The sequence below is a fragment of the Elgaria multicarinata genome, chromosome 14, assembly GCF_023053635.1.
Source record: "Elgaria multicarinata webbii isolate HBS135686 ecotype San Diego chromosome 14, rElgMul1.1.pri, whole genome shotgun sequence".
NCBI lineage: Eukaryota > Metazoa > Chordata > Lepidosauria > Squamata > Anguidae > Elgaria > Elgaria multicarinata.
In genome coordinates this window covers 34,681,868-34,706,211 of record NC_086184.1, presented here as the reverse complement: position 1 = coordinate 34,706,211, position 24,344 = coordinate 34,681,868, and the positions used below count along the sequence as shown (strand labels likewise).

The following is a 24,344-nucleotide window of genomic DNA, read 5'->3' as shown; positions in this document are numbered from 1 at the left end:
AGGCACATTGAAGCAATGAAACTTAGAGAAATGGGGACCTACCAAGTTCCCATGGATTCACTGTGTCTACTCCAGTTAGGAGGAGCAATTGAATTCAGGCCATTATCTCTCTTTCAAACCAGAAAGAACAGAATAAGGATGTTTCTCTAATGTACAACTATCATGACTATCAGAGGTTGCTACATCCCATACACTGATGAAGCAAAAGCACATTGGTGGCATCTTCCTTTCCCTTCTAAAATGTTCGAGTAATTCAACTGCTGCCAGCACACGTTTCGTAATTTCCCTTTACATAGATTTCAAGTATAAAAAACGATAGATCTACTGGTCTCAGGCAAAAAGTATCTGGACATACTCTAATTCTTAATTTTAAAGTTCAGTTTATTGAACACAAAAGTTCAATATCTAACCCCCATCACGTGTATTACGATGTTCAACACACTAAAATAAAACCACTTGGAGAGCATTTAGCTAAATTCACAGGCAACTTCTTTTTAAGTGCATCTCAAAGACTTTGCATAGTTCAGATTTATTGAGATTTTCATCACCTGTTTTCTCCCCTTAATCTAACAGAAGAACAATTATATGGAAGAGGCTAGGGTGACCATATTTTGGAAAACAAAAAGGAGGACAACATGGTCGCCCCCAAGGGGGCGTGTCCAGCACCAAGGGGGCGTGCCCACCCGAACATAGCCTTGGTCACATGTCTGATTTTACAGCACACATTTAAGACAAATCTCTTCTTCATAACATCTTAATGTTAAAATCACTGAAATAAAGAACAAGTGAGAGATTCAATGTATCTGAAATTAACTTCACTCACTCCTACTTTTGTAGGTTTTGCTGTACTTTGAAGCTTTTGCTATACTTTTTGCGTTATTTTATTTATTTATTTATTTATTTATTTATTTATTTATTTTATTACATTTATATACCGCCCCACAGCCGAAGCTCTCTGGGCGGTTTACAACAATTAAAAATAGTAAACATTAAAAGTATACAAAAATTAAAAAAACATAAAAACAGTATAAAAACAACAGTATAAAAAGTGTTACATTCTCCCCTTCCCTCAAATCTTTTTTCTGACTGTATCTTCACTCATTGCAAGCTGCTGTTGTTGTTAACAGGGTTTGCTACTGGCCCCAGATCTGTTTCAAATTTGGTATGGCTAAAGCTCTACCTAAAAGCTATCATGGTGCCAACTTTCAGCTCTTTATCTTTAAAAATGACAGTTTAAAAAATAATAATTTTAAAACCTCATTTTTAAAAAAAATCCTAAAAAATCAATGGATGAATGGATCTCTTTCAAATTTGGTGTGGCTAAAGCTCTACCTAAATCCTATCATGGTACAAAGTTTCATCGCTTTATCTTTAAAAATGACGATTTTAAAAATAATAATTTTAAAACCTCAATTTTTAAAAAATTCTTAAAAAATCAATGCATGAACGGATCTGTTTCAAATTTGGTGTGGCTAAAGCTCTACCTAAGTCCTTTCATGGTGCAAAGTTTCATCTCTTTATCTTTAAAAATGACGATTTAAAAATAATAATTTTAAAACCTTAATTTTTAAAAAATTCCTAAAAAAGCAGTGGATGAACAGATCTGTTTCAATGACTAAAGCCCTTCCTAAGAGCTACCATTGTGCCAAGTTTCATGTCTTTATCTTAAAAAATGACAGCGTAATAAGCATTTTTGTTAATTCCCATTAGAGCTGCTCTTTGTAAAAAATCCGGATTTCCCTCCCCCTCCCGGATTTACCGGCTTACAGTAGAAATCCGGTCATATGGTCACCCTACTGCTAACACCAGAACTGGACACAATACTCTAGATGAGGCCTAACCAGGGCCTAATAGAGAGGAACTAGTACTTAACGCGATTTGGAAGCCATACTTCTATTAATGCAGCCCAAAATAGCATTTGCCTTTCTTGCAGCCATATCGCACTGTTGGCTCCTATTCAGCTTGTGATCTACAACAATTCCAAGATCTTTCTCGTTTGTAGTATATATTATTGTATATTGCCTCGGGTAGTCACGGAGTGGAAGAAGAGGAGATTGGAAAATATACTAAATAACCCTACACCTACTTACTTAGGAGTAAGCCTTAAATTTACAGTGCTTACTTCTGAGTAGACATGGATAGGAATACACTGTAAATGTCATTTGCGAACCCAAAGAATGAGATTCTTTGGTGGCATTTCCTTCTACACACACACACAGCGCCTGTCTTTCCTCCCCTCTCCTGGGAAACTTTCTGTTTCTACATCTAAAATGTATTTTAACAGCGTACGCTAGGAACACCCGCTTTCTCCTTTGCTCGTCCTAGCTATGCACCTGCAAAATGCGGTTGCGAAAGGTTGGAACGTCATCCGCCGAACGATTCCCCCAGTGAAAACCTTTGCACCGGCAAATTAATTCGCTGAATATTCATCTCAAATACATGACTATTCAGGACAGACGTGGAGAAGAGATAGAAATTCCTTGGGCACAGACACCAAAAACTGGACGACAAGGCCATTGCCAGTGCGGTCATAGTCTGGGGTGAGCTGGGAGCTAGGCGTGGGTGGAGAAATGTGTTTGGTTCTTCTTCTTCTTCTTCTTCTTCTTCTTCTTCTTCTTCTTCTTCTATTATTATTATTATTATTATTATTATTATTATTATTATTATTATTATTTCTATACCACCCCATAGCCAAAGCTCTCTGGGCGGTTTACACAAGATTAAAAACAATTAAAAACAATATACAGAATTTAAAAACCACATAAACATACATCACAGAAACATATATCTAAAAACAACTATGAAAACAGACCCAGGATCGATGAAACTCGTCACTTATTGCTAAAGGCCTGGGGAAAGAGAAAAGCTTGAACCTACGCTGAAAAGATAGCAATGTGGGCACGAGGCGGGCCTCGTTGGGGAGAGCATTCCATAATTGGGGGGCCACCACAGAGAAGGCCCCGTCCCTTATTGCCATTCTCTGAGCTTTGCTTCTTTGCGAGATCATATAATAATAATCATAGAATCATAGAATAGCAGAGTTGGAAGGGACCTACAAGGATTCCACCCTAAAGCATCCCCGACAGATGCTTGTCCAGCTGCCTCTTGAAGGCCTCTAGTGTGGGAGAGCCCACAACCTCCCTAGGTACCTGATTCCATTGTTGCACTGCTCTAACAATCAGGAAGTTTTTCCTGATGTCCAGCCGGAATCTGGCTTCCTTTAACTTGAGTCCATTATTCTGTGACCTGCACTCTGGGAGGATCGAGAAGAGATCCTGGCCCTCCTCTGAGTGGCAACCTTTTAAGAGATCCTGGTTGCCCTCCTCTGAACACGCTCCAGCTTGTCTGCGTCCTTCTTGAATTGTGGAGCCCAGAACTGGATGCAATACTACTACTACTACTACTACTAATAATAATAATAATAATTTTATACCACTGGGTATATTAACATGTCTAAGCGGCACATTAAAATACCATATCATCACATTGTAAAGTATTATTAGAATATTAATACTATTATATTCAGTATGTTACAAGGTAGCTTCTGTGAGCAGTACTGACTCCATTTTGAAGCGACCCAAAACCCCACCTACAGACTGAGAGCATTCACAGAAGGCCTAGGTCAAGTAACCATTTCCTGATAGACTTCTTCAAATGCATGCCCCAGAGACAAACTAAGCAGAATATGAATGCTGGGTAGCAAGAGTCATACCTGGTCATACACCTGCTAATGCAGCCCTGTGGCTGACCTCCAGGCTGCATCAAGTACAACCATCATCCCAAATCACCCTCTTTTGTTCCCATAGCAAGCCGATCTTTAGATAAGATCATACAAAAACCCTCAAGTTGAAGGGAAGGGTGGAGGCTAGCTCTCTCGCTCTCTCTTGAACCAGCAACACAGGGCATACTAGACTTTCCAAAGCACTATGGGTGAGTGCTTTGCCTTGCTGTATTCTTTGCCTCTTCACCTAAGACCAGGAGTTGCAACGCTCCCCAAGGAAAGGTATATTGCCTTTAAAGATTCCCACTACTCTTTCCCCTGCTGTCTCTGTGTGTATTCTCTTAAGTCTAGGGCATATGAAAAGGAGGACAGGACTCCTGTATCTTCAACAGTTGCATAGAAAAGGGAATTTCAGCAGGTGACATTTGTGTATATATGGACAACCTGGTGAAATTCCCTCTTCATCACAACAGTTAAAGGTGTAGGAGCTATGCTAGAGTGACCAGATTTAAAAGAGGGCAGGGCTCCTGCAGCTTTAACTTTTGTGATGAAGAGGACATTTCACCAGGTTCCCCATATATACAAATGACACATGCTGACATTTCCTTTTCAATATAACTGTTAAAGATACAGGAGCCCTGTCCTCTTTTTCATAGGGTCACCCTATACAGCCCTGTCCTCCTTTTCATAGGGTCACCCTACTTAAGTCTCAAAAAGTCTATTTTTCAGTCTTGAAACTGCTTCTAAGCCTCTACTTGCTCAGCTAATTTCCCCAAAACTAGCTTGTGCCTTTGTATTTGTTTCAGCCTCAATAAATCTGCCATTGTGGCGTTATCCCCTTCAGTGCTGTAAGTTTCTTGAGTAAGAATCGCCTTACTTAGCCACAGACGCTCTATTGCCAAGGGTGTGAGTCTCATTAGAACGTGTGCAAGTCTGTACACGAGTCTAATGAGAGCACATCACGTAACTAATAATAATGATAATAATAATAATAATAATAATAATAATAATAATAATATCTGGTCAAGAGAGCCCTGCCCTTTTGACCAGATGGAAAAGAGAGCAAGGCTCCTGCAGCTTTAACTGTTGTGACGAAGAGGGGATTTCACCAGGTTCTGCAGGCGTACAAATGACATGTCATGAAACTCCCTTTTTTATACAACCCTTGAAGATATAGGAGCCCGGTCCTCCTTTCCATAGGGTCACCCTAAGCCTACTTCCTGCTATGCCTGAAAATTCTCTCTGGAGGGTTGTAGGACTTATTTATTTATTGTTGCATTTATATCCCACCTTTTTTCCACCTTAAGAAACCCAAGGCGGCATACCTAAACCTCCTCCTCTCCATGTTATCCTCACAACAACAACCCTGTGAAGTAGGTTGGCCTGAGAGTCTGTGACTGGCCCAAAGTCACCCAGTGGGTTTCCTCGGCTGAACGGGGACTCGAACCCAGCTCTCCTCAGACCAATGCTCTAACCACTACACCACACTGGCTCTTTTCCCCCCCCCCCCCCTGTGTCAACATGCATGAGATTGCACCATAAAACCTCCTCCTGGCACCAGTTTCAAGTTTACCTCTCTTTTTAAAATAATACTAATAATAACAACAACAATAATAATAATAATTCTTCAAAACCACCTAGCCAACTTGTTAAGCCGACTGATCAACGGCTTCCTGTGCAAACCACAAGGACATGTTTCGTTTCTCAAAGTCTGCATTTATTTATTTTTTATAAAGAGTCTGAATTTTCGAAAGCGTTTCTCAGAAATGTCAAACGTCTGTCGCGGCTGAGTTCTCCATCCTGTCATTGAAGCACCTGGGTGCGAGTCAGCTTTGATCAATTTAGTTATCCGAGAAAGTGTCGGTGCGGTCAGATTTTCTTTCTGAACAACGAGGCGACTAAAACTGAGAGGCTACAATGAAACTCTAACTCCCATCATCGCAAGGGAGAGGGCCTTTTCGGTGGTGGCCCCCTGACTGTGGAATGATCTCCCTGATGAGGCTCGCCAGGTGCCAACACGGTTAGCTTTCAGGTGCCAGGTCAAGACTTTTCTCTTCTCCCAGGCATTTTATTTATTTATTTATTTATTTATTACATTTCTATACCGCCCAATAACCGAAGCTCTCTGGGCGGTTCACAAAAATTAAAACCACAATAAAACAACCAACAGGTTAAAAGCACAATTACAAAATACAGTATAAAAAACATTTAACAGCATTTAACTAAGTTTGTTTTTTAACGGACCCCAGGACTGTTGTTTTTAAATGGATACCGTTGTTTTTATACTGTTTATGTTTCTGATGGTTTAAAATTTTGTATGCTTTTTAATGTTCACTGTTTTTAACTTTTGTAAACCGCCCAGAGAGCTTCAGCTATGGGGGCGGTATAAATGTAATCAATCAATCAATCAATCAATCAATCCCCAGCTAGCATCTGGAGGGCACAAGGTTGAGCAAGCCTGACCTAGGAACACCCGTACCCTGGCTATGGGTCCGCACAACACGCCGACCCACACTCCGTGGGTTGTTTGTTGAAACATGAGTTGGTGCGTTGTCTGAACCCAGGGCGTTTTCTGCAGCATGGCTTAATTTTCTCCACCTTGAGAACCCGTGGTTCATTGCTGGGCTGCTCAAGGGGGTTAATGAGCCACCCCGCTGAAAATGCGCTGCATTCAGACAACGCAACAACCCACGGTTCAACAACACCCCACACCCAACCACTGAGTCTGGGCTAGAGTATGGACACACCCACACCCACACCCACACCCACACGCATTTCCACATCTCCCTTTCCAACTGACTCGCCTACCTTCGTTCTGCACAAAAGCCCTCTTTAATTAGACAACAAATCCCATCCTCCCCAGCTGAAATAGCTGGGGACGACCAGAGTCGTGTTCCAGCACATCTGGAGGGCTGCAGGAATGTGCATGGAGAGGACTCCCCCCCTTTTTTTTTTTTTGCGGGTACCTGCGCGTTTCCAAATGTTGGAGCTGATTAGTTTTGTTTCTCCGGCGCTGGGTGTCCCCCTACTGGTGCCTGTTTTCCTCTTGAATCATGTGAATTCTCCGAAAAGGGAGGAAGAGGGACGTCCGGAGGGAGGGACGAGGCAGCGAAGAGCTTCGCTTCGCCCTCTGAGCAGGAACTCTTTCTGTTTGAACTTCTCCTTCGATGGGTAGACAGGCGGCCTATGTCCCCTGCCCTTCGTCCCCGACAGGTTCTATGGACGTCAACATGTCAAACAAGAAAAAAATGCTAATTTGTGGCCTCTTCCAAGCCATTGGGTGGTTCCTATTTATCATCTTCTTGGGTTTGTACATCTCGGAATGGCTTTCGGAGCCGTCCGTCCGACTGGCCGAATGCCAGTCAGAGCTACAGAACCAGAGCTCTCAGACTCAGGCTCGGATCGCGTCCCTCGGGCAGTGCATGGAGGCCATGGAGAAGGAGAAGAAGAAGGACGAAGAGGAAGGCGGCAGGCTGAGAGTCCAACTGGTGAACGCCAACCAGAGCGTGGAGGAGATGAAAGGGCGTTGGGATGCCTGCCAAACCCAGCTGGTAAATGCTTTGTATTCTCTTGACTTCACTTCAGAATGAGACGTATTCGCGGAGGGAAAACGCAGCTGCGCAAACACAGGCCTCAGGGAAGCGTTTGCACCGCGAACCGAATGTATCGGCTGTTTGATTGCTATCGCACCTTCCCTACCAATGTGTGTGGTTCCCTGAACACATTCGATCCTCACAACAACCCTGGGAGGTAGGTCAGGTTGGGAATGAATGACTGGCTCAAGATGACCCCGGAGGGATTGGAACGCAGTTCTCTTAACATCTCTTGGTCGGATGCTTTAACCACTATGGTGCACGGCCTGGTGCTCTCGGTTAGACAAGGGCCCGTGGACAGAAAGTTGCAAGGCGGAAAGGGAGGCAGAAGAAGTTCATGGATTTATTATTTGTTAAAACACTTGCTAGCCTCCACCCTTTCCTTGCTAGCTAAACCCGCCAGCTCCATCTGCTAGAGGGGTGGCTGTCAAATTAGCGGTGATTCGTCGGCAAAAATCCTGATATTGGGTAGGTTTTAAAACCGAACTTAGGGGATGAGCCAGATCGCTTGGGGTTGGCTTATACATATCAATAATCAGTTTAAATTGGCTCACCGCTCTGTCTGGATCTTCATAGTCTGGGTGTTTTTGGCCCACAGAACTAGGTCTTTTGTCTTAAATGGCACATAAGTCCAGTGGTCAGATGATTAATTTGTGCTGGTATTTCCGCATTGTTGGCAGTAGCCGGCTGTATAGGGCGTACTACTAAAGACTGGGGCACTGGCATTAATGGAGTCTGCATGGTAACATATTCAGGCTCCGGAAGTGAAGGGAGTGGTACCACGGTTGCAACACTGGAGGTGCCATTTTGAGTATTCGGCGCCTCTTTAGCAGGCTCACCCAATGCACACTGATAAGCTGTTGGCGGAGCACTAGGGCCAGGATTTTTAATACGTTCTGCTCTTTTATAGGCAACATCTGCCCACAGATACCAGTAGTCCATTTGGCCAGGGCGAGATTCTTCTAAGACATGTATCAATGATCTTAAAACTCCCTGATTGAAAGAACCAATTTCTGGCCATGAATGACTCAGCAATGGCCACTTATTAACACACAATATAAGCATACGTTTCTTTGACAATCCTGCCATGCCAGGCAGTTTCCCTTTTTCCTACTGTTCACACATAACACTGAGTGGACTCCCACTCGGAATACTCTGACCTTGACCCATTTTGAACAAATTTTCTCCTCTTGTCCTTTGTCACGACAAGTTTAATTGGGGATTACCACGCCAGATAATCAAGTCACTACGCCGGGTGACTATGGGTCACTCTTAATTAATTTCTACTTCGCCGAGTAGATTTATTACCACGCCGGGTAAATGTGTCACCACGCCGGATGACTTAAAAATTCCTAAATTTCTAAGGGCCCTCTAAGATTTTTAAGAATAACAGGTTCGTCTCACCTGTCAGGAGCCTCGTCCTTTGATGGAAGCGGAGGAAGACACGTCCCGCCGACGGCTGTGACTTGTAGAAATATCTACCGGGCGCCCACTGGGCCGCAGCGGGGCGAGCCGGCCTCGCGCGACCAGTCGGACTTTCTGCTCCTGGCTGGCTCGCCAATTGATGTGGATGATGGGTTAGGTTGTCCAACCGGACTTATCTCCAAGTGAGACAGAACCAGGTATTCTTAAGAGTTGTTTATTGCATCGATACAGAGATAGGTCATACACGCAAGAGCATCAGCATGTTACACCCAGCTCCAACTAACTTGGGAGGATGTGGTATAGAGATATTTATACATCAAGGTACAGGATGCATGCATATAGCTGACAGAGCCTCTCCGGGCTGCTGCTACGTTCGCCTTACAGCAGTTACTTTGCTCCATATATGGCCAGCTGTGCATTCAGGTAGCCTGATTGGTTACCAAGTGTCTATAGGACATGATCAGGGCCTTCAGATGATACAGACCCCCACATCAAAGCCAGCAAGATCTGAGGGTTGAAACCAGGAAGCAAGAGGCAAAGGAGGAAGCCAGGAGGCACAGACCAAGGGATAAAGCCAGCAAGATCTGAGGGTTGAAACCAGACAGCAAGAGCCAAAGGAGGAAGCCAGGAGGCACAAGCCAAGGGATAAAGCCAGCAAGATCTGAGGGTTGAAACCAGGAAGCAAGAGGCAAAGGAGGAAGCCAGGAGGCACAGGCCAAGGGATAAAGCCAGCAAGATCTGAGGGTTGAAACCAGGAAGCAAGAGCCAAAGGAGGAAGCCAGGAGGCACAGGCCAAGGGATAAAGCCAGCAAGATCTGAGGGTTGAAACCAGGAAGCAAGAGCCAAAGGAGGAAGCCAGGAGGCACAAGCCAAGGGATAAAGCCAGCAAGATCTGAGGGTTGAAACCAGGAAGCAAGAGCCAAAGGAGGAAGCCAGGAGGCACAAGCCAAGGGATAAAGCCAGCAAGATCTGAGGGTTGAAACCAGACAGCAAGAGCCAAAGGAGGAAGCCAGGAGGCACAAGCCAAGGGATAAAGCCAGCAAGATCTGAGGGTTGAAACCAGGAAGCAAGAGCCAAAGGAGGAAGCCAGGAGGCACAGGCCAAGGGATAAAGCCAGCAAGATCTGAGGGTTGAAACCAGGAAGCAAGAGCCAAAGGAGGAAGCCAGGAGGCACAGGCCAAGGGATAAAGCCAGCAAGATCTGAGGGTTGAAACCAGGATGCAAGAGCCAAAGGAGGAAGCCAGGAGGCACAGGCCAAGGGATAAAGCCAGCAAGATCTGAGGGTTGAAACCAGGAAGCAAGAGGCAAAGGAGGAAGCCAGGAGGCACAGGCCAAGGGATGAAGCCAGCAACTCAAGCGCCAAGGACTGAAGCCAGGCACCAAGAGCTGGCAGGCCACATGAACACAACCAATTAGAAAGGGGTCATGTGACATGGTGGCACATGTCGGCATGCCGCACGCCGCGATTCCGAACTACGGCTCCCAAGATGCACCTCAAAATTGCACATGCGCAAAACCTGAGGTTTCACATTTCAAAGAGAACTTGGCAGCCAGTTCAAACTTGAGCCTAGGAATGGAACAAGTCTTCCTACAAGCACAAACACACACACACACACACACACACACACACACTCTTCGACACTCTGGCTTCATGGGAAATATGGGTGGCTCCCATTTCAGAGTGAAGTGGTGCTGCCCCCTGCTGGCCAACCTGTGGAAAGAGAGCTGCCGGTTTGCGATTCCAGCTGTTGCTTGGTAAAGAGGACTAGACTCTTTGTGGAATTTTGGATGGCCGGTGAAAATGATATTGTTTCGTCAAAACATCAAGACTGAATGCCACTCTCCGTTTTGATCCCCAGTTTCAAAATGCATTTTAGGACATATTTAGCCTTTATATACGTATGGAATCATAGAATCGTAGAGTTGAAAGGGGCCTACAAGGCCATCGAGTCCAACCCCTTGCTCAATGCAGGAATCCACCCTGCAGCGTACCTGACAGATGCTTGTCCAGCTGCCTCTTGAAGGCTTCTAGTGTGGGAGAGCCCACAACATCCCTAGGTCACTGGTTCCATTGTCATACTGCTCTAACAGTCAGGGCGTTTTTCCTGATGTCCAGCTGGAATCTGGCTTCCTGTCACTTGAGCCCCTTAATCCGTGTCCTGCACTCTGGGAGGATCGAGAAGAGATCCTGGCCCTCCTCTCTGTGACAACCTTTTAAGTATTTGAAGAGTGCTCTCATGTCTCCCCTCCATCTTCTCTTCTCCAGGCTAAACATGCCCAATTCTTTCAGTCTCTCTTCATAGGGCTTTGTTTCCAGACCCCTGATCATCCTGGCTGCCCTCCTCTGAACACGCTCCAGCTTGTCTGCGTCCTTCTGGAATTGTGGAGCCCAGTGTTAGACAAGTTCTTTGCCCTTAGGAACGAGATCCAATTCAGCCCCTAAGAACGACTCCACACTTTCCAGCGACAGAGGGTTCAAAAGCGCTTTATTGATTATAATCAAGATCTGAGAGTCTTGAAAGCAACAGTCAGACAAAGAATTGGAAATTCAGAACAGCTTTTCAAGCCTGAAAGGGGCAGTGCCCCATAGCAATATTAACCAATCAGAACGTAGCCCCAGAGCTTCTTATCTTCTGCAAAACAATCCCTTTGTAACATTGGCCTAAAGAAATGTCTATAACTTTTTTATTTTTAATCATATAAAAATGAAATTCGGTGAGCATACAGATACCTTGGAGATGCTTAAGCATTTCCAATTTTAGACAAATATGTCCATCAGTTTTCTTGCAATGAATTTTTTAAAATGTGAGTTCCAGTCACTTCAAAGTGCTATAACTTCCTCATTTTTCAAGAAACACACATGTAACTTTGCATTGTGATAGAACCTAAGCGGGGCTTGATGCATGGCAATTTTGAAGCACAGATGTTCATTCACTGATTTTTAGAATTATTTTTAAGATTTTACCCTCAAACCATCCCCCCATTTACAAAAATGCATTGATCACCACCATTTTTTAAGGTAAACACACATAACTTGGCAACCGGATAGCTTCTAAATATATCCTTAGGAATGGCAATTTTGAAGCACATGGCTTCATCTGCTACTTTTTAGGTTTTTTAAAAAAGTTTGAGTTTTTAAAATTATTCTTTAATTTTAAAAACGCTGTCATTTTTCAAGCTACACACCTGCAATATTGCAGCATGATAGAACCTAAGTAGGGCTAGATGCATGGCAATTTTGAAGCAAATAGGTTCATCCGCTGGTTTTTAGTAGTTTTTAAAAAAGTTTTACCATTCTCCTTTTACAAAAATGCATTCATCTCTGTCATTTTTAAAGGTAAAGCCATGTAACTAGGCACCATGATAGCCTTTAAATATGGTAGGTCTTTATAAGGGCTTGATGCATGGCAATTTTGAAGCATATAGGTCCATCCGCTGATTTTTAGTGATTTTAAAAAAGTTTTAGCCAAGTTCAGAAAGCTCTGTGTGTATTGGCAGCCGACAAGTTCTTCAATAAATTAGAAACTTCCTCTCAGCAGGAGTGTTAACCACTTCAGAGGAACACAGGCAATACTAAGACAGGGAGGCCCAGTGGTTTGGCCCAGTATTCGGGGAATTCCAACACATTCACCTGCGGCAGCAAGTGGCCTATCACCTTTCTTGCAGGGGGAGGGGTACTACCGAACCGAAGATCCAGCAGAGACAACCAGCTCAAAAATATGTATTGATTTATTAGTATTTACAGAAGTTTTAAATCAACAGATTTCAGTGTAATGAACCAAAAATATAAAAACATAAACATATAAAAACTACGTTGGGAATACAATGCTGACATCAACTGATGTGTCTTCTTCCCAGCAGAACCCAGAGAGGATTGGAGAATGTCCCGGATCCCTCAGGAGAGTGGAGTGTACATACTGAAACAAGACCTCTGCCTAGCCCACGTCGTGAACCGTCTAGCTGCCATGCCAACTCCTCAGCCGAAACAAGTGCCGACCAGCCTGCCGAAGGTGGTGGAGGCCTTCTTCCAAGGCCCGTGACTGAAAGAAGGACCCCTTGGCCGAAGCCAGTCCAGGGCCCTTGTCAAATGCCAGTAGAGAAGCCTGTGCCGCCTCCAACAACGGTACAGAAGCAGTTGCCGCCTCCTGTGCGGAGCCCAGATATCACCAGGTGGCCAGAGCCACCCCACACGTCTACCCCGAAGCCGGTGCCTCCCCGTCTGCAGAGCCTAGTGACAACTTTGCCGCCGAAGCCACGCCTGACATCTCTCCCGACATCGATGGCGGCCTGCGTGGAAAAGGCCGTGGCAAAGCCAGGGCTGACTGATGGACCCAAGCCGGATGGAATGCGGCCTATGGCACTCTGGAAAAATGAAGGCATAACATGTTAGTCTTCCATTCAATCCTATGGCACTCTGGAAAAATGAAGGCATAACATGTTAGTCTTCCATTCAGACAAAAGGGTTTTCAAGTGATTCTGTGGAAGGAACTTAAATTATCTTGACTAAGGAGGAATACGGCCCTGAAATGGACTTTGTTGCCTAAACCGTCTTCTCTGTTTCATACCTTGCCAGTAGAGATTCCTGGAAATGAGTTCAAACGTTGGCAACAAGCTCTAGCCACGTGCAGTGGAGGGGGCAAGCGCATCCGTGTCAATCAAGCCACTCTCTTCCGGCCAACTAACCTAGGGGGGTTGGGTGTCCCAAATCTTAGGCTGTACCATGATGCCTTTCAATTGAGGCAACTACTCCAAATCATTAGGAACAAGACCGCAATCCCGTGGGTGTCAATTGAAAGCGCCCCCTGCATCCCTACGATCAGGGCGATCCCCTTTCTTCCAACACTGAAAAAACATGTACAAACCATTAAAAACCCGTTTTTGAAAGCAAATGTCAAGCTTTGAGCAAAATGGGCAAAATGGTTTGCAACAACCCCTTCCCCCTAACCCTGATTTATCAATAGGAATCCTGGCGAATCCTTACAAATGTCGTAGTCTCGTCACTGACCTGTGCGGCGGCTTTGGATAGTAAAGCCGCGTTGGCCTGGACGAAGTCGAAGGTGGTGGGTTGGGTCCATCGGTCTTTTGCCAAGGCGTCTCTCTCGCTTTTGCCGGAGCGGCCTTTCCGACGCAGGTCGCCTTTGACTTTTGGAGAGATGCCCGGTGTGGCTTCTTTGGCAAAGTTGCTCCTCGGCTCTGCGTTGGGGGTGTCACCGGCTCCAGGGTAGTCGCGTATTGTGGGTTGACCCACAAGGTGATAATTTCTGGGGTCCGCACATGAGGCGGCACTGGCTTCTGTACCGTTGTTGGCGGCGGCACAGGCTCCTCTACTGGCACTCCGCGAAGGAAGAAATTGTTATTTCTTTCCGGCCTCGGCAAGGAGGCCTCCACCAACTTCGGCAGTCTGGAGGGCACTTTTGTCGGCTGATACGTTGGCCATGGCTTCGCTTGAAACTGAGTCGTTTTACGGCTCCACTCATCACGACGTGGGCTTGGCAGAGGTGTTTCCTTGGTCATTCCTCTCTCCTGAGGGATCCGGGGCAGTCTGAAATCCTCTCTGGATTCTGTTGGGAAGAAGACACATCAGTTTATGGACGCGTTCTCTGTGTAATTCATCCTACACTATACATACAATCTATAGCCGGTGCCAGACTACTTTGAGCCCTAGGCAAGGTGAGCTACTTGTACTCCCCCCCCCCCCGCAAATGGCCAACTTTGATTTTTAAGAACAGATGTTCTGTAGAAAAAATAAAAAGCACAAAACTTGAACTTATTCTGTTTTTTCTTAAAACAGCTAATTGGTATAAAACGGTGGCCCTAAAAGGGCAGTCCGGCGCCCCTCTGAGGTCTGCGCCCTGGGCGGCTGCCTGGTGGGCCTAATGGGAGCACCGGCCCTGCTTCTCCCAATACGTTGACCATTTCTTGCACCCCTTCGTGGCACAAATGCTTTCATATTTAAAAGAAAACTTTGATGTCATCTATAAAATAGAGGGGAAATATATTCCGCCCGACGCCATTATGGCAATTTTCGACGTCCATTCCCTCGATACTACCCCCCATATTGAGGCACGCAATACTGTTGAATGGTATCTCAAGAAACGGGAGAATCTTTCTCCACCTACCTATGTCCTATTAGAACTTACTGAGATCATATTAGAAAAAAACTATTTTAGGTTTGATGAAAAACAATTCCTGCAGATTCGAGGCGTTGCCATGGGAAGCCCTTTTGCCCCTAGTGCGGCCAATTTAATCATGGCACGGCTGGAAGAGGATTTTATCTCTCATCCGGCTCAAAACCCCTTCTATATTTATTTATTTATTTATTTATTTATTTATCATACTTATACCCCGCACCTCAGCCAAAAAAGGCTCTCGGAGCGGCTTACATTTAGCAAAAAAGACAGTATAAGGAAATACTATTCTATAAACGATACATAGACGATTTTTTTTTTAAATTTTTGCAAATCCACATAGTTTCATTGACTTTTTAACCTGGATCAATACTATAGCAACATCATATTTTCCTCTCATCAAGATAGAAATGAGACTGGCTTTTCGGATACGTGGGTTTACTGCCATTCTGATCACTTATATCTAAAAAAGTTTATAAAACCAACAGACAGAAATTCTTTCTGACATTATTCCTCATTCCATCTTCCACATCTAAGAAAAAATGTCTTACCTGCCATGATGTTGAAAGGCCACGACTCTGGAAAGTTTCCCTAATCTCTCTCAGATGCAGTCCTTACCGTCCCAAAGTCCGGTAAGGAATAGGCCACACACTTGCAATGATGTCAACCTGTTTATGGCTGTTCCCATGGTGACCTGGGATTTGTGAGGCGGGCTCAAGGGAAATATTCAAAGTGGGGTATGGTGATGAAAGACGATGTCATAGCAGAAGGTAGGGTGGCCATATGGAAAGGAGGCCAGGGCTTCTTGAGGGGTATTATATTTATAAACCCTTTTGTTCACTATACCAGTGAATTAGCAGAGTAGCAGCGGTTCTTAACTATGAAAGTCAGCAAAGACCAAATTAACTTTAAGACAGAGTCTGTTTTGTTTGATACAAAAATAAAGTATTTTACTGATAGAAAATAACACAGTTTATGGCAATACAAATTTACACCAACATACTCACACACTTGGTCATACACGTTACAGCAGGGCTCACAGCAGCAGAGAGAGAATATTTTAATCTGGTTACAAAGCTCCAAAACTCTCTTTATATACACTTCCCTGAACAAATGATGAAACCACTAATTGGCAATGGCAAGACAATTAGACTTTTGCATCATCCCAATAATTCAATAAAGTCCACCTGCAAACTTGACCTTTAAGCTGATTGACTGATGCTGAGTCTTCAGTTTCTTCCAGGTTTTGCAGGCTTGTACAAAAATATGGAAATCACAAAAACCAGTCCTAATTCAGGACTCCAACAGGGCTCCTGTATCTTCAACCGTTTTAGAGGAAAGGGAATTTCCCTTTTTATCTCAACAGTGAAAGCTGCAGGAGCTATACTAGAGTGACCAGATACAAAAGAGGGCAGAGCTCCTGCAGGTTGAACTGTTTGATGACAAGGGAATTCCATCAGGTACTCCATGCATACAAATGACACCTGCTGAAATTCCTTTCCCTCTACAATTGTTACAGAAGCCCTGTCCTTCCTTTTCATAGAGTCACCCTACAGAAGGCAGAAGAGCAGACCAAGGGCTAAGAATTCAGCTAGGCAGGGAAGAGAGTTAGTGGTTCACAGACTCCCTGTATCTGTCTGTCGAAGAGTCAGTGATCTCCATCTTGACCTCTAGAGAGCAAGGCCTAGTCTGAGATGGCTGAGATAGTTCAAAGAGAATCACTTGAAAGCCCTTTTGTTTGAATGGAAGACTAACATGTTACGCCTTCAGGTTTCCAGAGTGCCATAGTAGTGAAGGGTCCTTTTAGTTACCCTGGCACTAAGTATGACAGGGTCCAGAAGATGGTAGTGACATTACCTTGGATTCCTGTATTGCAGTAAATTTGGTGTGTGTGTGTTAATAAAGAAATAGCCTTGTTAGTATATGCGCCCTGAATGCAAAAGTCTTGAGTTCAAATTTCCACCAATGCCTAGGACTCCCTAGATAACCTTAGGCAAGCCTCTAGGAAGTTGATTTTCTAGATCCATTTCTAGATTCTAGGGACAGTCCTCGATTCAAGCTAATCAACCTAGGATTAATCCTATCAATGGGTATTAGTCAGGATGACCCTATATTAATTACCCTCAGTGTCAGATGCGGTTTGGCACTAAATACCAGTTGCTAAGGAACAAGGAGGGTGCCACTGCGATCACGTCTTGGTTGTGCATTTCTCACACCGTCCACACTGGCATTGTGGGAGGGAATCACAAAAGAACTGGGCAATCCGCAGCAGTTCTGAAAGGAAGTCAACGCTTTTGGAACTCAGCTTCTCAGTGGGCGGAATTCTGGATCTAGCAGTATCTCAGATCTCTGGCTATTACAGAAACAGGTCAGATCACCAGTCCGATTGCTAGTACCCCCCAGAGCAGGCACATTGAAGCAATGAAACTTAGAGAAATGGGGACCTACCAAGTTCCCGCGGATTCACTGTGTCTACTCCAGTTAGGAGGAGCAATTGAATTCAGGCCATTATCTCTCTTTCAAACCAGAAAGAACAGAATAAGGATGTTTCTCTAATGTACAACTATCATGACTATCAGAGGTTGCTACATCCCATACACCGATGAAGCAAAAGCACATTGGTGGCATCTTCCTTTCCCTTCTAAAATGTTCGAGTAATTCAACTGCTGCCAGCACACGTTTCGTAATTTCCCTTTACATAGATTTCAAGTATAAAAAACGATAGATCTACTGGTCTCAGGCAAAAAGTATCTGGACATACTCTAATTCTTAATTTTAAAGTTCAGTTTATTGCGCACAAAAGTTCAATATCTAACCCCCATCACGTGTATTACGATGTTCAACACACTAAAATAAAACCACTTGGAGAGCATTTAGCTAAATTCACAGGCAACTTCTTTTTAAGTGCATCTCAAAGACTTTGCATAGTTCAGGTTTATTGAGATTTTCATCACCTGTTTTCTCCCCTTAATCTAACAGAAGAACAATTATATGGAAGAGGCTAGGGTGACCATATTTTGGAAAACAAAAAGGAGGACAACATGGTCGCCCCCAAGGGGGCGTGTCCAGCACCAAGGGGGCGTGCCCACCCGAACATAGCCTTGGTCACATGTCTGATTTTACAGCACACATTTAAGACAAATCTCTTCTTCATAACATCTTAATGTTAAAATCACTGAAATAAAGAACAAGTGAGAGATTCAATGTATCTGAAATTAACTTCACTCACTCCTACTTTAGTAGGTTTTGCTGTACTTTGAAGCTTTTGCTATACTCTTTGTGTTATTTTATTTATTTATGTATTTATTTATTTATTTTATTACATTTATATACCGCCCCACAGCCGAAGCTCTCTGGGCGGTTTACAACAATTAAAAATAGTAAACATTAAAAGTATACAAAAATTTAAAAAACATAAAAACAGTATAAAAACAACAGTATAAAAAGTGTTACATTCTCCCCTTCCCTCAAATCTTTTTTCTGACTGTATCTTCACTCATTGCAAGCTGCTGTTGTTGTTAACAGGGTTTGCTACTGGCCCCAGATCTGTTTCAAATTTGGTATGGCTAAAGCTCTACCTAAAAGCTATCATGGTGCCAACTTTCAGCTCTTTATCTTTAAAAATGACAGTTTAAAAAATAATAATTTTAAAACCTCATTTTTAAAAAAATTCTTAAAAAATCAATGGATGAACGGATCTGTTTCAAATTTGGTGTGGCTAAAGCTCTACCTAAGACCTTTCATGGTGCAAAGTTTCATCTCTTTATCTTTAAAAATGACGATTTAAAAAATAATAATTTTAAAACCTTAATTTTTAAAAAAATCCTAAAAAATCAGTGGATGAACAGATCTGTTTCAAATTTGGTATGACTAAAGCCCTTCCTAAGAGCTACCATTGTGCCAAGTTTCATGTCTTTATCTTAAAAAATGATGGAGTTATAAGCATTTTTGTTAATTCCCATTAGAGCTGCTCTTTGTAAAAAATCCGGATTTCCCTCCCCCTCCCGGATTTACCGGCTTACAGTAGAAATCCGGTCATATGGTCACCCTACTGCTAACACCAGAACTGGACACAATACTCTAGATGAGGCCTAACCAGGGCCTAATAGAGAGGAACCAGTACTTAACGCGATTTGGAAGCCATACTTCTATTAATGCAGCCCAAAATAGCATTTGCCTTTCTTGCAGCCATATCGCACTGTTGGCTCCTATTCAGCTTGTGATCTACAACAATTCCAAGATCTTTCTCGTTTGTAGTATATATTATTATATATCGCCTCGGGTAGTCACGGAGTGGAAGAAGAGGCGATTGGAAAATACATTAAATAACCCTACACCTACTTACTTAGGAGTAAGCCTTAAATTGACAGTGCTTACTTCTGAGTAGACATGGATAGGAATACACTGTAAATGTCATTTGCGAACCCAAAGAATGAGATTCTTTGGTGGCATTTCCTTCTACACACACACACAGCGCCTGCCTTTCTTCCCCTCTCCTGGGAAACTTTCTGTTTCGACATCTAAAATGTATTTTAACAGCGTACGCTAGGAACACCCGCTTTCTCCTTTGCTCGTCCTAGCTATGCTCCTGCAAAACGCGGTTGCGAAAGGTTGGAACGTCATCCGCCGAACGATTCCCCCGGTGAAAACCTTTGCAGCGGCAAATTCATTCGCTGAATATTCATCTCAAATACATGAATATTCAGGACAGACGTGGAGAAGAGATAGAAATTCCTTGGGCACAGACACCAAAAACTGGACGACAAGGCCATTGCCAGTGCGGTCATAGTTTGGGGTGAGCTGGGAGCTAGGCGTGGGTGGAAAAATGTGTTTGGTTCTTCTTCTTCTTCTTCTTCTTCTTCTTCTTATTATTATTATTATTATTATTATTATTATTAAAATTATTATTTTTTAAACTGTCATTTTTAAAGATAAAGAGCTGAAAGTTGGCACCATGATAGCTTTTAGGTAGAGCTTTAGCCATACCAAATTTGAAACAGATCTGGGGCCAGTAGCAAACCCTGTTAACAACAACAGCAGCTTGCAATGAGTGAAGATACAGTCAGAAAAAAGATTTGAGGGAAGGGGAGAATGTAACACTTTTTATACTGTTGTTTTTATACTGTTTTTATGTTTTTTAAATTTTTGTATACTTTTAATGTTTACTATTTTTAATTGTTGTAAACCGCCCAGAGAGCTTCGGCTGTGGGGCGGTATATAAATGTAATAAAATAAATAAATAAATACATAAATAAATAAAATAACACAAAGAGTATAGCAAAAGCTTCAAAGTACAGCAAAACCTACTAAAGTAGGAGTGAGTGAAGTTAATTTCAGATACATTGAATCTCTCACTTGTTCTTTATTTCAGTGATTTTAACATTAAGATGTTATGAAGAAGAGATTTGTCTTAAATGTGTGCTGTAAAATCAGACATGTGACCAAGGCTATGTTCGGGTGGGCACGCCCCCTTGGTGCTGGACACGCCCCCTTGGGGGCGACCATGTTGTCCTCCTTTTTGTTTTCCAAAATATGGTCACCCTAGCCTCTTCCATATAATTGTTCTTCTGTTAGATTAAGGGGAGAAAACAGGTGATGAAAATCTCAATAAACCTGAACTATGCAAAGTCTTTGAGATGCACTTAAAAAGAAGTTGCCTGTGAATTTAGCTAAATGCTCTCCAAGTGGTTTTATTTTAGTGTGTTGAACATCGTAATACACGTGATGGGGGTTAGATATTGAACTTTTGTGCGCAATAAACTGAACTTTAAAATTAAGAATTAGAGTATGTCCAGATACTTTTTGCCTGAGACCAGTAGATCTATCGTTTTTTATACTTGAAATCTATGTAAAGGGAAATTACGAAACGTGTGCTGGCAGCAGTTGAATTACTCGAACATTTTAGAAGGGAAAGGAAGATGCCACCAATGTGCTTTTGCTTCATCGGTGTATGGGATGTAGCAACCTCTGATAGTCATGATAGTTGTACATTAGAGAAACATCCTTATTCTGTTCTTTCTGGTTTGAAAGAGAGATAATGGCCTGAATTCAATTGCTCCTCCTAACTGGAGTAGACACAGTGAATCCGCGGGAACTTGGTAGGTCCCCATTTCTCTAAGTTTCATTGCTTCAATGTGCCTGCTCTGGGGGGTACTAGCAATCGGACTGGTGATCTGACCTGTTTCTGTAATAGCCAGAGATCTGAGATACTGCTAGATCCAGAATTCCGCCCACTGAGAAGCTGAGTTCCAAAAGCGTTGACTTCCTTTCAGAACTGCTGCGGATTGCCCAGTTCTTTTGTGATTCCCTCCCACAATGCCAGTGTGGACGGTGTGAGAAATGCACAACCAAGACGTGATCGCAGTGGCACCCTCCTTGTTCCTTAGCAACTGGTATTTAGTGCCAAACCGCATCTGACACTGAGGGTAATTAATATAGGGTCATCCTGACTAATACCCATTGATAGGATTAATCCTAGGTTGATTAGCTTGAATCGAGGACTGTCCCTAGAATCTAGAAATGGATCTAGAAAATCAACTTCCTAGAGGCTTGCCTAAGGTTATCTAGGGAGTTTTGCATTCAGGGCGCATATACTAACAAGGCTATTTCTTTATTAACACACACACACCAAATTTACTGCAATACAGGAATCCAAGGTAATGTCACTACCATCTTCTGGACCCTGTCATACTTAGTGCCAGGGTAACTAAAAGGACCCTTCACTACTATGGCACTCTGGAAACCTGAAGGCGTAACATGTTAGTCTTCCATTCAAACAAAAGGGCTTTCAAGTGATTCTCTTTGAACTATCTCAGCCATCTCAGACTAGGCCTTGCTCTCTAGAGGTCAAGATGGAGATCACTGACTCTTCGACAGACAGATACAGGGAGTCTGTGAACCACTAACTCTCTTCCCTGCCTAGCTGAATTCTTAGCCCTTGGTCTGCTCTTCTGCCTTCTGTAGGGTGACTCTATGAAAAGGAAGGACAGGGCTTCTGTAACAATTGTAGAGGGAAAGGAATTTCAGCAGGTGTCATTTGTATGCATGGAGTACCTGATGGAATTCCCTTGTCATCAAACAGTTCAACCTGCAGGAGCTCTGCCCTCTTTTGTATCTGGTCACTCTAGTATGATGAGAGGAAAATTTGATGTTGCTATAGTATTGATCCAGGTTAAAAAGTCAATGAAACTATGTGGATTTGCAAAAATTAAAATAAAAAATCGTCTATGTATCGTTTATAGAATAGTATTTCCTTATAGAAGGGGTTTTGAGCCGGATGAGAGATAAAATCCTCTTCCAGCCGTGCCATGATTAAATTGGCCGCACTAGGGGCAAAAGGGCTTCCCATGGCAACGCCTCGAATCTGCAGGAATTGTTTTTCATCAAACCTAAAATAGTTTTTTTCTAATATGATCTCAGTAAGTTCTAATAGGACATAGGTAGGTGGAGAAAGATTCTCCAGTTTATTGAGATACCATTCAACAGTATTGCGTGCCTCAATATGGGGGGTAGTATCGAGGGAATGGACGTCGAAAATTGCCACAATGGCATCGGGCGGAATATATTTACCCTCTATTTTATAGATGAAATCAAAGTTTTCTTTTAAATATGAAAGCATTTGTGCCACGAAGGGGTGCAAGAAATGGTCAACGTATTGGGAGAAGCAGGGCCGGTGCTACCATTAGGCCCACCAGGCAGCCGCCCAGGGCGCAGACCTCAGAGGGGCGCCGGACTGCCCTTTAAGGGTCACCGTTTTATACCAATTAGCTGTTTTAAGAAAAAACAGAATAAGTTCAAGTTTTGTGCTATTTATTTTTTCTACAAAACATCTGTTCTTAAAAATCAAAGTTGGCCATTTGCGGGGGGGAGTTCAATAAACGCTTCCATAAACTGATGTGTCTTCTTCCCAACAGAATCCAGAGAGGATTTCAAACTGCCCCGGATCCCTCAGGAGAGAGGAATGACCAAGGAAACACCTCTGCCAAGCCCACGTCGTGATGAGTGGAGCCGTAAAACGACTCAGTTTCAAGCGAAACCATGGCCAACGTATCAGCCGACAAAAGTGCCCTCCAGACTGCCGAAGTTGGTGGAGGCCTCCTTGCCGAGGCCCGAAAGAAATGACAATTTCTTCCTTCGCGGAGTGCCAGTAGAGGAGCCTGTGCCGCCGCCAACAACGGTACAGAAGCCAGTGCCGCCTCGTGTGCGGACCCCAGATATTACCAGCTTGTGGGTCAACCCACAATACGCGACTACCCTGGAGCCGGTGACACCCCCAACGCAGAGCCGAGGAGCAACTTCGCCAAAGAAGCCACACCGGGCATCTCTCCAAAAGTCAAAGGCGACCTGCATCGGAAAGGCCGCTCCGGCAAAAGCGAGAGAGACGCCTTGGCAAAAGACCGATGGACCCAACCCACCACCTTCGACTTCGTCCAGGCCAACGCGGCTTTACTATCCAAAGCCGCCGCACAGGTCAGTGACGAGACTACGACATTTGTAAGGATTCGCCAGGATTCCTATTGATAAATCAGGGTTAGGGGGAAGGGGTTGTTGCAAACCATTTTGCCCATTTTGCTCAAAGCTTGACATTTGCTTTCAAAAACGGGTTTTTAATGGTTTGTACATGTTTTTTCAGTGTTGGAAGATAGGGGATCGCCCTGATCGTAGGGATGCAGGGGGCGCTTTCAATTGACACCCACGGGATTGCGGTCTTGTTCCTAATTATTTGGAGTAGTTGCCTCAATTGAAAGGCATCATGGTACAGCCTAAGATTTGGGACACCCAACCCCCCTAGTTTAGTTGGCTGGAAGAGAGTCGCTTGATTGACACGGATGCGCTTGCCCCCTCCACTGAACGTGGCTAGAGCTTGTTGCCAACGTTTGAACTCATTTCCAGGAATCTCTACTGGCAAGGTATGAAACAGAGAAGACGGTTTAGGCAACAAAGTCCATTTCAGGGCCGTATTCCTCCTTAGTCAAGATAATTTAAGTTTCTTCCACAGAATCACTTGAAAACCCTTTTGTCTGAATGGAAGACTAACATGTTATGCCTTCATTTTTCCAGAGTGCCATAGGATTGATTATATCCATCTTGGGTCCATCGGTCAGCCCTGGCTTTGCCACGGCCTTTTCCACGCAGGCCGCCATCGATGTCGGGAGAGATGTCAGGTGTGGCTTCGGCGGCGAAGTTGTCACTAGGCTCTGCAGACGGGGAGGCACCGGCTTCGGGGTAGACGTGTGGGGTGGCTCTGGCCACCTGGTGATATCTGGGCTCCGCACAGGAGGCGGCAACTGCTTCTGTACCGTTGTTGGAGGCGGCACAGGCTTCTCTACTGGCATTTGACAAGGGCCCTGTACTGGCTTCGGCCAAGGGGCCCTTCTTTCAATCACGGGCCTTGGAAGAAGGCCTCCACCACCTTCGGCAGGCTGGTCGGCACTTGTTTCGGCTGAGGAGTTGGCATGGCAGCTAGACGGTTCGCGA

At 44.0% G+C, this 24,344-nt stretch overlaps 1 protein-coding gene across 1 annotated transcript in view; it reads left to right on the top strand.

The window, feature by feature from the left end:
• The window catches only part of LOC134408719 (chromodomain-helicase-DNA-binding protein 2-like), a 69,498-nt gene that overhangs the window by 5,545 nt on the left and 39,609 nt on the right, over nt 1–24,344 (top strand). The window contains exons 2-3 of the mRNA XM_063141114.1: nt 6,935–7,246; nt 8,726–8,866. Coding sequence (XP_062997184.1) covers nt 6,935–7,246; nt 8,726–8,866 — 453 coding nt within the window. The remainder of the gene's footprint in view (nt 1–6,934; nt 7,247–8,725; nt 8,867–24,344) is intronic.